This window comes from Schistocerca cancellata, chromosome 8 (assembly GCF_023864275.1).
Source record: "Schistocerca cancellata isolate TAMUIC-IGC-003103 chromosome 8, iqSchCanc2.1, whole genome shotgun sequence".
Classification (NCBI taxonomy): domain Eukaryota; kingdom Metazoa; phylum Arthropoda; class Insecta; order Orthoptera; family Acrididae; genus Schistocerca; species Schistocerca cancellata.
This window is the reverse complement of record NC_064633.1, coordinates 414,046,256-414,061,514: the sequence shown is the minus strand read 5'-3', so window position 1 is coordinate 414,061,514 and position 15,259 is coordinate 414,046,256. Positions and strand designations below refer to the sequence as shown.

Here is a 15,259-nt window from a genome sequence, read left to right as displayed (position 1 = left end):
CCATCAGATTAAAGAAGACAATTGTAAAAATTCAGAGGCATGATCCTAGGGTTGTATCTGACTGGTTCACTGAGTATGAGAGTGTTATGAAGACATTGGACGATCTTGTTTGGTAACCTTTGGAAAGGAAGTAACACTTTTTTCCTCCCAGGAAATACTTTCTGGTAAAGAAACAATATTGCAGATTAACAATAAAGCAATTCTAAAGGATTAATCTTATATCCTACTTAAGGGCACCAGAATAGCATAAAACAGATTGGAATATACATGGAGATATTTATATCCCACACTGTCCTGAACGGTAACAAAAAGTGGATCACAAATTATGTACCAGCAACCTTGCAATGCACTATACAATGACTTATGTAAATCATGAAATGCCTTCAAACAAAGCAAATATGGTACAACAGTTACATAATTTATTAGGAAACTTCCATGCATGTTCAAAGGAACATAGCATCGAATTATATGCACAATGTCAAATACTGACTCTGCAGTAACATACTCCTGTAAATATTCCACATCACCTGATAAGCACACAAATAAGCCACTAGCCAATTCCTCAAACAACTGTTTCTTACACAGAGACTGGCTCATGCACAGGAGAAAGCTGAACTTCAGCAACAAAAATTCCACATATTTGTTATGAAACAGCAAATGACAACATAGTTAAATGAAGAGAAATACGCATGTGAACACAGACACACACATGCCCACATGCACTACAATCACTACCTTTATACATGCTCTTACCTTAACCCTTTTCTTATTTTTAATGTCTTTTGACTCTTCAACATCAGACTGATCAGATACTTCTTTAAATTCTAGAGGACCACAATTAATATAGAAGCCACCATGTGCAGTTGTCATCTCCTCGGGAACAACTTCATCATACTGAAACATTTGCAAAAACATGTCTCACTATATATTAAACAGTAAGAAAAATAATCTCTAGCTACCTTTATTTTATGACTAACATACTGTACTGTTAGAACAAACAAAAATGTGGTATTGGAAATGGTCTCGGTGAATTACTTCGTCTCTTTATGACTGGAAGAGTAAAACATCACATACGCGCACACACACACAATTATTTCTGCTTTCACATCCAGATTCAACAAATAAATAATTTTTGAACAACATCAAGCAGTTGGGAACTTACAGATATACTGTCTTGAAATCATTGTACTTTTGCTGAATTTTGGTATTTACACATAAGCAGTGTCCTATTCACATCTCACGTGGCACGGAATGCCATGTCCATTTTCCTGGTTCTAGTAACACACGATATCTGCAAAACAGACTGCAGTGCTACTTTCTTTAGCATTTTAATTAGCAGAACTGTATATTCATCTTCAAAAATTTTTGGAGCAATGAACACTCCATTAAATTTCAAGTGTGCAACCACAGAAACGTTACATTTTCTCCTGACATTTAGGCTGTATACTTTTCAGCCGTATCCTCTGCGAGTGGGCTGACATTCATGAAAGATGCAGAGAACCTCAAAAGTACACCCAACTCTTACATAGCAATAAGTCAGGTGTGGCAGGGCAGCACATTGACAAAGCTCACTATGTGGTATGAAAACATATAAATTCTAGAGCTGATATCATCATCGTGGGACTCTGTGCTGAAGGAAGCAGTGAAGACTTGCTTCTCAAAAATCTTAATAGCAATTTCAGCCTGGATAAATCATGGAATCCAGAACATTCTTTAATAAATTTGCAAAGATACAGCGTAACTAATAATGGTACATCAATAGCCCAGCAAAGAGTGACTGTGCAGCTACAGATTCAATTTATGTGTAGTTCTTCCCTACAGAGAAATGTCTTCAGTCCTGTGTATCTGTGGCAATATGTGCTTTGCTGCAGATGCACACACTAAATTTAAGGAATCAGCACAACTATACCTGCTGTCACCTGGACTACATCATTAACAAATTCAGGACAATCAATGTACAGTCTATCCTTTTTTTCCCCAATCTTCAATATTTTGAACAGGGCAATCTTTTTTTAATATCTTATGTCTTCCCTGGATACCATTCTCACTGACATAACTTTTCACAGTCCTATGTCGATCTCAAAGGGTTCATATAACCACACTTTGAATTGCACTTTAGACTTCAAAAGTAGTCAGGATGAATATTTACATATGGCCTCTTATCATATGCTATATTCTTATTTTCAGATTGTGCATCTTTTGTAATATGAGACTGTCAAAAATATCCTTGATTGTCCCTAAATGTGTCGGATATTCTTCAAATCCCTGTAGGACGCACAGAAATAAGATTTTTTTTCTGGGTGGTGGTATACTATGATAAGTGGACCAATGCTAGCTTCCCGTTTTATTTTAGTGTAGCTATTAGTTTTATCCCAAAGTCCAGTATGGTCTACTCCTTGTTCTGGAGCAGATTAAATAATTCCACAACTTCACAATATCTCACATATCAATGTATTTGATAGATTTAATGTTGAAGTGTGGCACAATGCTATGTCTTATTTCTTGTGCCCATATAAGTCATATTTCAGAACATCTGATGACTGGCAGAGGCAATGTGAAGGCCTTTTTTAAAATTCTTAAATAGTGTTAAATGTGAGTTGAAATATAAAAAGAATGAGTAAACGTAAAAACTATTAAGAAAGAGATAACAAATGTAAGGATTGTCCTAATGAACATGTTGGATCTTCAAAATAGTATTAACTACATCCAGCTCATGACAGTCAATGAGGAACAACGAATGACGTTCTATCTTCTTAGGAAGATAGCTGTTTGTTCTTGAGGCAAGGGATAACACATCTAGCAGAAGTTAGTGGTGTGTGACAGATCTATCGTGTGTGGACTGCAGACATAATGGCACCTGTGATAGTGCAGTTTCTTTCTTTCTTTCTTTCTTTTAGAGTGATTAAATCTTCGTAAATTTTGTTCTACACATGTTACATTGGCCACAATAGACCAAGTCATGTTGCACAAAAAGATAGGTAAAAAAGTATTGGCAGTAACTAAAATGTGTGTACGTAGGCAGTCCATGATGTAAAGCAGCTATTTCACCAAAATCAGCTAGCGGGGACTATTCACCATGGTAACTTGGCAAATGCTGAAAGTGGCTTCTTAATTCAAAAACTATCTGTGGATATGCAACGAAGACTGTGTTGAGGTAGTCATAATTACAACAGTAGAATAACAATTGAACAAAATATTGTTCCCTTTTGAATGGTGAAATCCATTAATGGAATGGGTGGTAACCTCCTAAATCATTGTCAGTTAATGACACTTTGATGATCCATGGTGAAGTAACATAAGTGGGTCAATATATTTCTTGGACTCCAGAGCATTTGGGTTTTCTCCTACAAGTTCCATTCTACCACAAATGAGAGCTGACTTGGTCGCCTGTTTGTAATTCCTTTTATTCCAACCAACGGCACTCAAGAACCAGAAAATGAGCACTATCAAACACCATAAAAGGCACCCAAGTCAAGTGCCCGTCGAATCAGTGGTTTTTTGTATACATTTATCCAAAGATACATTATTTGACTAAAGATACATTTCGAGCTACCTTAACATGAGTACCTTGGAAAGCATGTTTGCTGTTACAATACAGTAATCATTTTTGATACAACTTTGCAGTCAGCTGTGATATAAACTAAATTCCATAATACAGAGTAGTATTTTTTAGACCTGTGCTAATCTTGATTCTATGAAAGTACAATGGGTCACTTTTTCTGAAGTTCGTAACTCACTTTCCAGCACTACTGTCAAACTCACCTCTATGGCCGAACATTTGAGGATATGGTGGCACTGAAATTTCTAAATTTTGTTTAAAGAGCTCACATTTGAGCACAAATGCAATTTGTTGTCATCGAGGGTTGGATGAAGCTCGGAACCAATGTACAAAGCTGTGCACCTGGGGGAAGGTACCCGCTAGCAAACATGTTTTTAATTGCCCAGGTGTTGTAAATAACAGCCGAAGACACAATGTGATGCCATGGGACAGCCACTCGCAGGTTGTAAAGTTTCGTGTGCTGAAGCTGCAGACTGCCGTTTCCCCAAAGTCAAAATATTCAAACTAAACAACCAGACTGGTTACAGAAATTGAACGTTCTTAATGGCATGCTACCACATCTTAACACAGTCAGCAATAGGACACAGTTCTCGATAAATAGTGTGATGGAATCTTGACTTAACCAACCACTATACACTACTAAAATTTTTCCCTTGTGTTTTAATATTAGCCCAGAATGTCAATTATTTGTCATGAGGCAAGCTGAAATTTACAAGTTACAAATTACCAGTTTTCAATTTTACACAAGAAGAAACACATTACAGATCACAAATTTTACACAGAAAACTTAAAATGATAAATTCAACAAAAAGTTCATTCAAATAATTTATTATGTGAACACATTCACAAATCTATCAATATCCAATTAACAGCTTTAATTGTAACTTTCAGAGCACCACTCCATTTTCCAGAATGATGTCTCTTCGATAACTGATGGATGATGATCTCCACCGTCTGCTCTGCTAATCCGCAGTCACATTCATGGCTACTGACAATGTCTCATCTGTGAATGGTAGCGTGGCCTTGTCTGGATGCTCTTTAGGTGGCCCCGATCTTACTGAGCACTGTGGATCCTGGCACTGCCATGCAATACCTCAGACCAGACATTTCAAGTGACTTCCATAATACGAATTCAACCCTCACTACTGAAATAAAACAACCCTTTTGTTTTACATTCCTGTTTTGAAAGTTCTGTAATTCCAATGGTATCTTATAAGTGATTTCGCCTAATACATTAAATCTCATAAAATTTATTATTCCATTTGTTAACTAGTAGGTCATGCTTGTCCAATATATGTTCGCAATATTTTGCATTTACAAATGAAACCATAATTAAGACAATTTAGGTTAGCATTGCTATCGTTCAGTATTTTATATAATGCGATTTATATCCTATGTAAAAGTCTTTTCTACTGTATACGGCAGTTTCGGCATAAAATAAGCACGGTTTTGTGGATCATGCAGCGTAACTTGCTGTGACAGTGCGAGAGAGAGACAAAGATATTGTTTATTACTCTGTGGCGGTCAGTGCTCACATAATTAGTCTTAGGATATAGTTTTTTGTTTTGTTCTGGTTAAGAGTAATTTTAGGAGAGGAGAGCCATTCTTGTGATGTAAAAAATCGACGCCATTGCGAATTTTTGATTCACATTGTGAAATATAAGTGCATATGGAAGGAAATCAGTTAATAGAACAATAAAATATTGTTCATTTCAAGAAGGTACGTCTTATTATACACCCAGCGATATACTGCTATTGTGATCTACTAATAAACACCAGCTGAGAACAGTTCCGACGGGAGCGTTCAGTTCTAGTGAAATAGTTCGATGTTTTCTTCGGAAAAGAAGTCACTTCATGGATCATTCAAATCCACAATAGTAACTGGACATTTCTCAGAACTGAAAGCAATCTGATTGCTATGCAACAGAGCCCTGAAGAATATTTCTCCGTACTTTGGTTACCACTTTCAGCTCAACACGGTATCTGCGGCATCTGGAGCAGATTTCTACAACAGCGGAAGAGTGTAATCGCTATCAGTTTCACACACCGCCCTGTGTACGCTGCATGTATTTACCCACAACAGTGAACAAACAGTTACTCACACACATAGAAAGACAATACTAGGTGGTGTGGAGAACTATTTCAGTATAAAGGTAGAGCTAAATAGTAAATAGCCTAGTAATAAGTGGAGTCATTATAAATGTCTACCGTTAGACAGGACACGATCCTGATACAACACTCATAGTGAACATGAAATATAACCATGTTAGTAATTTTGTAATTAATGTTTCATTGTGTGTATATATGTCTAGTTTTATAGAGTAACTACATTATGGTCCTGTGTATGTTTCATGCTAACTGAACATGCGGGAGTATCTTGTGAAGAGAACGAGTACGCCGTCCCAGCAGAAACTTCAAAAAGGCAAGAACATTTGAATTACTAGCTTTCTTGAGCATTTGTGCATTTAGTGACCTTTCATCTATTAATTTTCTAAGTATAAATAGTGTTGCTATATTACTTTTACTAGAATTCCTGTATTTCAGTAGATATAGTAAGACAATATTTTGTGTGTTATCTATGTACTGTGTTTGTGTCACATTGTGAAGTGTACATTGACAGCATTAGGACATTAATGTTTTTTGCGTGTGTAAAAGTTCAATAGTCACTTTTGTAGGACTTATTTAGAGGAGAAACTGTCAATTGCTCATTTACATGGTGATAACTAGATCTATGTTCAAAGCCAATAAGCAAGCACGCATCACAATGCCTCAAAATGAATTAAATAGTGTGAATGCATCGTCAACTAGTGCCACAGAATTTAATACCGCCGTAGTTAGCGATATGTCGATTACGGCTGAGCAACCAGCAATAATTAATGCACTCACGCCGTCAACACAAACGGTTGCTAGTTCCGACATTCATATGTCGAAAGAAGTCCAGAGAAATATGCAGCAACCAACAAACAACATGAATTTCATCTCTGACACAGACGCGTGCGAAAACGAAATGACTGTACCGAAAATTGTGTTGGTACAATCCTCATTAAGCCCAGTGCAATCACCAATTGCTGAGAATACCGATTTGTTATCCCAGCTGATGTCAAGTTTGACTGTCATAACACAAGGGATTAAGGCATTGGAAACATCGCAATCTAATCTTGCAACGGCACAATCCACATTTGCAAAGACATGAATCGTAGATTCCAAGTATTGGAGAGTGCGCAATTTAATTTGGCTCAGGAGCAATCTAATAAACTAAAAGAAATAAAAGATAAGATTACTGAAAAATTCCAGAGTTTGGAAACAAAGCAGTCACTTGATTACCAGTCAGGCACAACTCATAGTTACACAAGAACAACAGTATCAGGAATTAACAAACAAATACAAAGACATCTTATGTCGTCAAGATACACTAAATCATCAAGTGCAGGAAGTTATTCACGTACAGAACACTATTGCGCAAGACGTGAATACAATTAAGCACGATAACGAGCAAGCTGTCATTGAGCTTACTCGGAGGATAGACACTCTAAGTCTCGAAGACGAGAAACACATAGAGAAACTTTTCAATGAACATAAGAACAATAACAGTGCGAAATTATGTTGACAAAACCTTGAAAGAAACAGTTTCTAACATGCAAGTTAACAACGAAGCTGCACAAGAACAACTTAAGGCAGAAGTTAAAGAGATTAAGGAGAATATAGGAGATGAATTTCCTGCTTGGAAAGCAAAGATAGAAAATACATTAAAAGCATGCCAGCAAGGTCTAGTTAATACTAGAGGGGCACATACTACTTGCAGTTTATCAAAGGCAGACATTATTCCTGATGAAACCAGTGAAACCGAATCCATGCAACAATATCCATGTATTGGTGCATATTTACGTAATCAACCAGAAACAAATTATCGAGATTATCATTCGCCGCGAAGTAGCCACCAGAATACACCTGTGACCATGAATGAAGAAAAAATGCTTAAATAACGTCAATTCCAGATATTTATTCCCGAAAGGAAGTCTATCAATCCCGTGGTATTTATCAAGCAATTTAAAGGGATATTGCCGCGAATGTGGACTGAGCGACAAAAAATTATGTACGTTGCAGGATTCATACATGGACATGGATCGATGTGGGCGTCAGAAGCATCCGATTGGTGTCAAGATTATGACCAATTTGAACGCGCTTTCTTGCACAAATACTGGAATAAGGGAGTACAAGAAAGACTACGTAAGGAAGTTTTTGACCCACAACCTTTTTCTTTCAAAAATGGATCTTTAAGAAAGTATTTCGAGTAGTATATAAATAAAAGTAAATACTGGAATGAAACAATCCCGACGCAAGATATCACTCGAATATTAAAGGGCAAACTTCCACCACTTAAAGTTAAGGAAAAACTTCTGCATGTGCCTGAACAAAATGTGGAAGATTTTCTAGCCACATTGGATTCAATAGACATTCTGTTCGAAGAATCTCGTGTGCGCTATAACCAGCCAAGTTACCAACCTAACAAATACAATAGCAACAACAAACAGTATGGAAACAAACCTTTTGCACACAACTCACCAAACCCACAGGTGAATTATTTCCAGAAAAACGTGAAATTTGGTAACGAAAATCCCGACCAGTGTAATCATGACCAACAATGTGAACAAACATATAAACGGAAATGGAGGAAGAATAATAAGAAGAGGAAAGGATACTATCAAGAAGGGAATTATCAGCAAAAACGCCGATATCAGCAACCAACCCAAGAATATCACAACCAACCACAAACTTCAGGTTGGATACCAAATGATAATGCAAATGAATGGAGAAATCAACCACCAATAATAACCGACGTAACGGAGCAGACATCTACTAATAATGGACAATCGTCAAACTAAACTCAACTGTCAGAAGCCCCGACGGTGCAGTCGAGGATGTTTTCAGGGGCGAAAATTCAAGCGTCAATTTCTTTCGGTACAATGATGGCAAATTATTAATATAAGAACTTCAGCAGGATATGATGCCTTGTCAAGAGGAACATATCACTGAACCTGTTGCGAAAATTCAGGCGGCAATTGAAGGCATTACTGTGCAAGTTACTTTAGATACAGGAGCAGCAGTAAATGTCGTTTCTGGGAAGTTATTTCAAAGAATACTTCAGAAAGCAAATCCACCGATTTTTCCTGTTCAATGTTGTAGAATTGTAGGTCCTACTGGTCATAAGTCTTCTCAGGTTAAAGTGCAGACTCAACTCCAGTTAAATATAGGAAATGTAGCTATAAATTGCACGTTCCTTGTAATAGAAAAATTGGTTGAGGACTGTATCCTGGGTATAGATGAATTTAGAGAGAGAAATTGGCATATCGATTTTTCTCTAGGCCGTGCCAGTTTTACAATAATGGATCAGAAACATCAAGTGAATCTTCTCAGGGAATATAGGACCCATGGAAAGTATTGTCAGGGACGAAAGCTGCAAATAAAGTGGATACATAGCAAACCTGTATGGTATTACCAAATTAATTACTTGCAACCAGTTTTAAACCCTGAAGTTATGGTATATGAAAAGTTACAAGAACCAGAATATTTGCAACAACACCAAAGAAAGCAATTATATGATCTTCTACAGGAATATCATGAAGTCTTTCAAGAAAGACTTGGTGTAATCAAGGGATACACATGCCATTTAGATGTGATACCACACCAAGTTTTCTGCCGTATTTTTTATCCAGTACCGTGGCACCAACGAAAGGCAGTTGATGCGGAAATCCACCAGATGCTTGAATGGGATCTGATCGAACCTTCGACGAGTCCATACTGTAGTCCGCTTCATGTTGTCTCGTGCTAGACGCACGGCAGATAAATAAGATTATCGTGCCCGTGCGAACTCATCCGGAAAATATCGATGAGCTAATTCAAAAGTTCGAGGGGATGAAATACTTAACAAATATTGATTTGAGAAGTTCATTTTGGCAGGTGGCTCTAGACGAACCATCAAAAAATGACACCGCATTTGTACATGCAGGTAGAAGCTATCAATTTAAGGTTTTACCTTTCGGGCTAAACGTGAGCTCAGGAGTTTTTATAAATGCTCTAGATTATGCATTGGGACCTGCACTTCGAAGCAATTTAACTTTGTTTGTGAACGACATGCTCATAGCTACGACCACATGGGAGGAGCATGTAGATTTATTGAGAAGAGTGTTAGAACGTTTCAAGGAAGCAGGCATAACCGCAAATCTGCAAAAGTCCCACTTTGCTCGAGATAAAATCAAATTTTTGGGTCATCTTATAAATGGAAAAGGCATCTTACCGGACTCCGAGAAACTAAAGGCAATCAAAAACTTTCCACTTCCAACAACAAAAAGGCAGTTAAAGGGCTTCCTCGGAGTTGTCTCTTTCTTCAGGCGTTTCATTCACGACCACTCTATTAATGCAGAACCGTTGTACAGCTAGTTGCGCAAAAATACTCCATGAGTGTGGACGCAACAATGTCAGAATGCATTTGAAGCAATAAAACATGCCTTAGTCAATTCACAAATATTATATCATCCAGATATGAGCCAAGAATTCGGTTTAATGGCAGATGCTTCGGAAATTGGAATAGGTTCATGCCTCTTCCAAGTAAAGATGATAGACAGAAAATCAACTTTCTGTCCAATAGCCTTTGCTAGCCGACTCTTAACTGCTTGTGAAAGAACATATATGACTACCGAAAGGGAAGCATTGGCCGTAGTCTGGTCATTTAAGAAATTTTACTATTACTTATATGGAGCAAAGACAACAGTATACTGTGACCACAAAGCGTTAAGTTTTTTGCAAACATGTAAATTATTACATCCAAGATTAGCAAGATGGACGCTCTCACTCCAAGAGTTTCAATTTGAAATTAAATACCTAAGCAGACAGGATAATTTCATCGCTGATGCACTGTCTAGAATGCCAGATGGAGATTTGTCAACTATCAACATCACGGACACTCCGTCCGAATTTAATGTTCTTATAATGACTGATAGAATATGTAGGAAACATTATCTTGACATGTGTAAGAACATGGAAAAACTTCAGAATGAAGATCCTCATTGGCATTCAATAAAGGAAACTTTATTAAAGCCTGGAAACAATGATCTGAAGAGACTGTACAAAGTTGAGGACGACGTCTTATTTTTCAAAGGGCATCTTGATTCAGATAATTGGAAGGTGTGTATTCCCGAGAAGAATGAGAATGACTTAATTTTGCACACGCACATCACTTGGGGACATTTTGGAGTATTAAAGTGTGCTCGGAAGATTCAAGCATATTGCTACTTCCCAAACATTCGCAGGAAAGTGCACAGACAGTTAAGGGAATGTAAAATTTGTCAGCTAACCAAACCAGGAAATTTTTGTGTGAAAGATTTCCTACATCCTATTATACCCACTAAACCGCTGCCAATCATTTCGGTCGACGTCTGTGGTCCTCTACCATCATCAAAGGGAGGATGCAAATATATTGTAGCTTTTCTTGATATATTTACTAAGTATGTCAAACTTTATCCATTTAAATCAGCTACTGCTGCATCCATAGCCAAGGTTGGCAAACCAGAGGCTATTCTTTCTGACAATGGGTCAATGTTCACTGGATTTCATTGGAGGCAAACATTAGCCAGTTGTGGTATAAAACAAATTCTAACATCAGTGTACCACCCTTCGGCGAATCCCGTGGAACGAATTTTTCGTGAATTAAACCGGTTCATGAGAACATATTGCCACAACCAGCAACCCAAATGGATCGATTATCTTCACGATTTTCAGGAAATTATAAACAATATGCCACATACTACGACAGAATACACCCAATACGAACTGATGTTTGGAAAACAGGAACAAAATGACTGGATTCGACCAATTCCTAAAGTAGCTATTAACAAAATAGACCTACAAAATAAAGTACGACAATCCTTACTTAATACAATGGACAAGGCAAGAAAAAGGAAAATATATTTTGACAATCGACTTGGAAAAATAAAAACATATAAAGTGAAAGACCAAGTTTTAGTAAAAACTCATCCTAAGGCTTCACTTATACAGAGGAAGAACACAAAATAGCAATTATTGTATCAAGGACCATTTGTGATTACCAAAATACCCCATCCAGGAACTTATGTTTTGAAGGATGTGAAGAATGGAAAGGTGAAAGGAATGTATCCTCATCACTTGTTAAAGCAATTTCATGATGACTGAAGATTGAAAATACTATTCTTATCAAATAATATTGATTAGAAAATTTTCATTAAACCTATGAATCATACTTAGGATAGTTTTTTGTTTGTTGCAATTTAGTAGTTAGTTTTTCTTTTCAGGCATAATGTACGAGAGATATGCAGACATTATGTATTTGTTTTCCACTGTAAAGATAAGTTTTCTTTTCAGTATGCAGAGAATTTAGCTACAGTATGAATGACTTCTTTTAAAATTTTTTTTATTTAGTTGATAGTAACTTCAATCAGGTTTCACAATGCATAATGACCATGGGTTATTGACTCAAATGAATCTGGTCTATGGCAAGATATTTTTTCTTATGTCAATTTAACAATCTCAATGTATGTTTGTATTTGCCTTTTTACTCGCTGAGCTGAAGTCATGCTGTTCGGAAGGGGTAACCCGTTCTCAGTTTTAAAAGGACGCATATCACTTTGTTTCACTCTTTTGTGATGAACATTGTCTTTAGAATTGCACTATTGTTGTAACATACCTGTGTATGTAAATTATGTTATATCAACTGTTGCTCGCGAAGTTACCAACTGAGCGAATGCCTTTCAGTTACAAGCACATCAACAAGTGTTAAAGTCCATCTGAAAGATGACGAGCATAAGTTGACACGGCAGCTCCAGTTGGATTTGTGTATAGTGCATTCTAGGGTTGTTGGTAGAAATGAAGAACGCCTTACAACTTCCGAATATTTCGACTTCAGGACAGAGAATTAGAAAGAACTTTAGATTAGATTCTATTTCAGCTCAGCATAGATCAAACACCTTTTCCACGGAACTTACACTGACTCTTATTTTCATGTTAACCATATGCGGAAAACCATAATACCCACGAGGAGACGGTGAAATGGGAATAGAATTCAATCAGTTACCCGGAGATGACTGATAGAAGGGAATCGTAGATGGACATAAACCAATGCGTCGACGGTTCACCTCAAGACACAGAAGATTAACAGTGTTGTGTTCCTTTTGTGAACAGTGTTTAAATTCATTCAACAACAAAAAAATCCATATTGTAAATATTTTTTTTATTTTCCATTGTAATTCAATTAATTATCTTTGCAAATGAGAAATACGAGGATGGTAAATCTACCCCGAGGTTTTCCTTAGTTTTCCTTTGTAGGGCTTGGCCGAATGGCTAGATTATCCGTTTGAGACATCCCAAGGCAAGTGACAGAAGCTTTGAGTGATGATAAAAAAGGTTTCTGATCACATCTCATGCCATCCTCGACAAATGAAAAAAGCAAGCATGTAAGCTATGCATATATGCTGCATCAGGAATTCAGCACAGCCTTTGTCAGCAGTATATGCACCCAAATCTATAGTTTACATTTAGATAGTCATTCACTAATACCAAAATATCATAAGAAATACAGTGGACATTAATACTCTAGTGGACTTTAATACAGCGTCATAAACAATCACCGATATAGTGTTGTGTGAACGCTCGTGTTTGTTTTTGCCCAAAAACGTTCATCCACAAGAGGGGCATATATGATGTATCATGCAGCGTAACTTGCTGTGACAGTGCGAGAGAGAGACAAAGTTATTGTTTATTACTCTGTGGCGGTCAGCGCTCACATAATTAGTCTTAGGATATAGTTTTTTGTTTTGTTCTGGTTAAGAGTAATTTTAGGAGAGGAGAGCCATTCTTGTGATGTAAAAAATCGACGCCATTGCGAGTTTTTGATTCACATTGTAAAATATAAGTGCATATGGAAGGAAATCAGTTAATAGAACAATAAAATATTGTTCATTTCAAGAAGGTACGTCTTATTATACATCCAGCGATATACTGCTATTGTGATCTACTAATAAACACCAGCTGAGAACAGTTCCGACGGGAGCGTTCAGTTCTAGTGAAATAGTTCGACGTTTTCTTCAAAAAAGAAGTCACTTCATGGATCATTCAAATCCACAATAGTAACTGGACATTTCTCAGAACTGAAAGCAATCTGATTGCTATGCAACAGAGCCCCGAAGAATATTTCTCCGTACTTTGGTTACCACTTTCAGCTCAACACGGTATCTGCAGCATCTGGAGCAGATTTCTACAACAGCGGAAGAGTGTAATCGCTATCAGTTTCACACACCGCCCTACGTACGCTGTATGTATTTACCCACAACAGTGAACAAACAGTTACACACATAGAAAGACAATACTAGGTGGTGTGGAGAACCATTTCAGTATAAAGGCCCTGTAGAGCTAAATAGTAAATAGCCTAGTAATAAAAGGAGGTATTATAGTTATTCATAAAAATGTTAAACTTTTAATTGTTAATTTAATAAATTTGCACTGTAGTTTTGTTGACTTGATTGTTAACAAACGCATAAAATAGGAGGAGCACAAGACTCAAGGGGAGACAGTTGGAGACAGTTTTGAGATGCAACCACTGCGTCACATGTCTGTGCAAAAATGTAATTGTTGCAATACCGTATTGTGACTATGTAGCCTGTTATGTGGAGTGGGCTCCCACTAAGAAGAAATGGTGCACCTTGTCATAAATAGAGCACTGTAAAAATGACTTGGTTCCTGAATTATTTCATGGAATTCACGTAACTTGAACCAGTTAGCAGATGAAATGGAGCGAGGCAACAACTACTGCAGCAGCAGCAGCAGCAGCAGGAAGCAAATTACTCCGAGCTACACCGAACTAAGATACGTATAAGAAATCAACTGAACTATACAAGTGTCACTGCAGAACTAATTGCTAAAGTGTAATGTTTTGGAAACTGTTCTAGCAGTAAACATTTGCATTTGTCTCAAAGTAATTCTCTGGGTGGTGGAGGCCAATGTGATCAGTAAGAAACACCCCCATGATCTCATGTTTTTTTATGTCTATGGAACACAAGAACAACAACCAATTTTTTGAGGCTTTTTGTTTAAATCAAATTATCTCTTTTCAGTGTTGAAAGTTTTCACCCCAGCAAAATTTCACTGTCTTCTCCACGTAATAGTAAGTCTCGTTGCATTACCCCAGCAGAAGTAATGTCCATCATAAAATCTTTAAAATCGAAAACATCTAGTGGGATGACGAAATATCAACGAAGTTAATTAAAGAATGTGATTCTAAGTTAAGTAACATATTAAGCTACCTGTGTAACCAGTCATTTATCAGTGGAATATTTCCTGAATGATTTAAATATGCTGAACTTAAGCCACTGTTTAAGAAGGGAGATAAAGGAATAGCATCAAATTTCCATCCAATTTCACTTTTGCTAGCATTCTCAAAAATTTTTGAAAAGGTAATGTACAATCGGCTTTATAACCATCTTATCACAAACAACATACTGTCAAAGTCACAGTTCGGATTTCTAAAGGGTTCCGATATTGAGAAGGATATCTACACTAACAGTGAAAATGTACTTAATTCATTAGAAAAAAAATTGCAGGCAACTGGTATATTATGTGATCTGTCAAAGGCATTTGACTGTGTAAATCACAATATCTTTTCGAGTAAATTAGAAC

General features: G+C 36.9%; 1 protein-coding gene across 2 annotated transcripts in view; it reads right to left on the bottom strand.

Moving 5' to 3' along the window:
* The window catches only part of LOC126095301 (ubinuclein-2), a 381,847-nt gene that overhangs the window by 237,759 nt on the left and 128,829 nt on the right, over positions 1 to 15,259 (bottom strand). For both annotated transcript variants that reach the window (XM_049910091.1, XM_049910092.1), the window contains one exon: positions 754 to 894. In XM_049910091.1, coding sequence (XP_049766048.1) covers positions 754 to 894 — 141 coding nt within the window. The remainder of the gene's footprint in view (positions 1 to 753; positions 895 to 15,259) is intronic.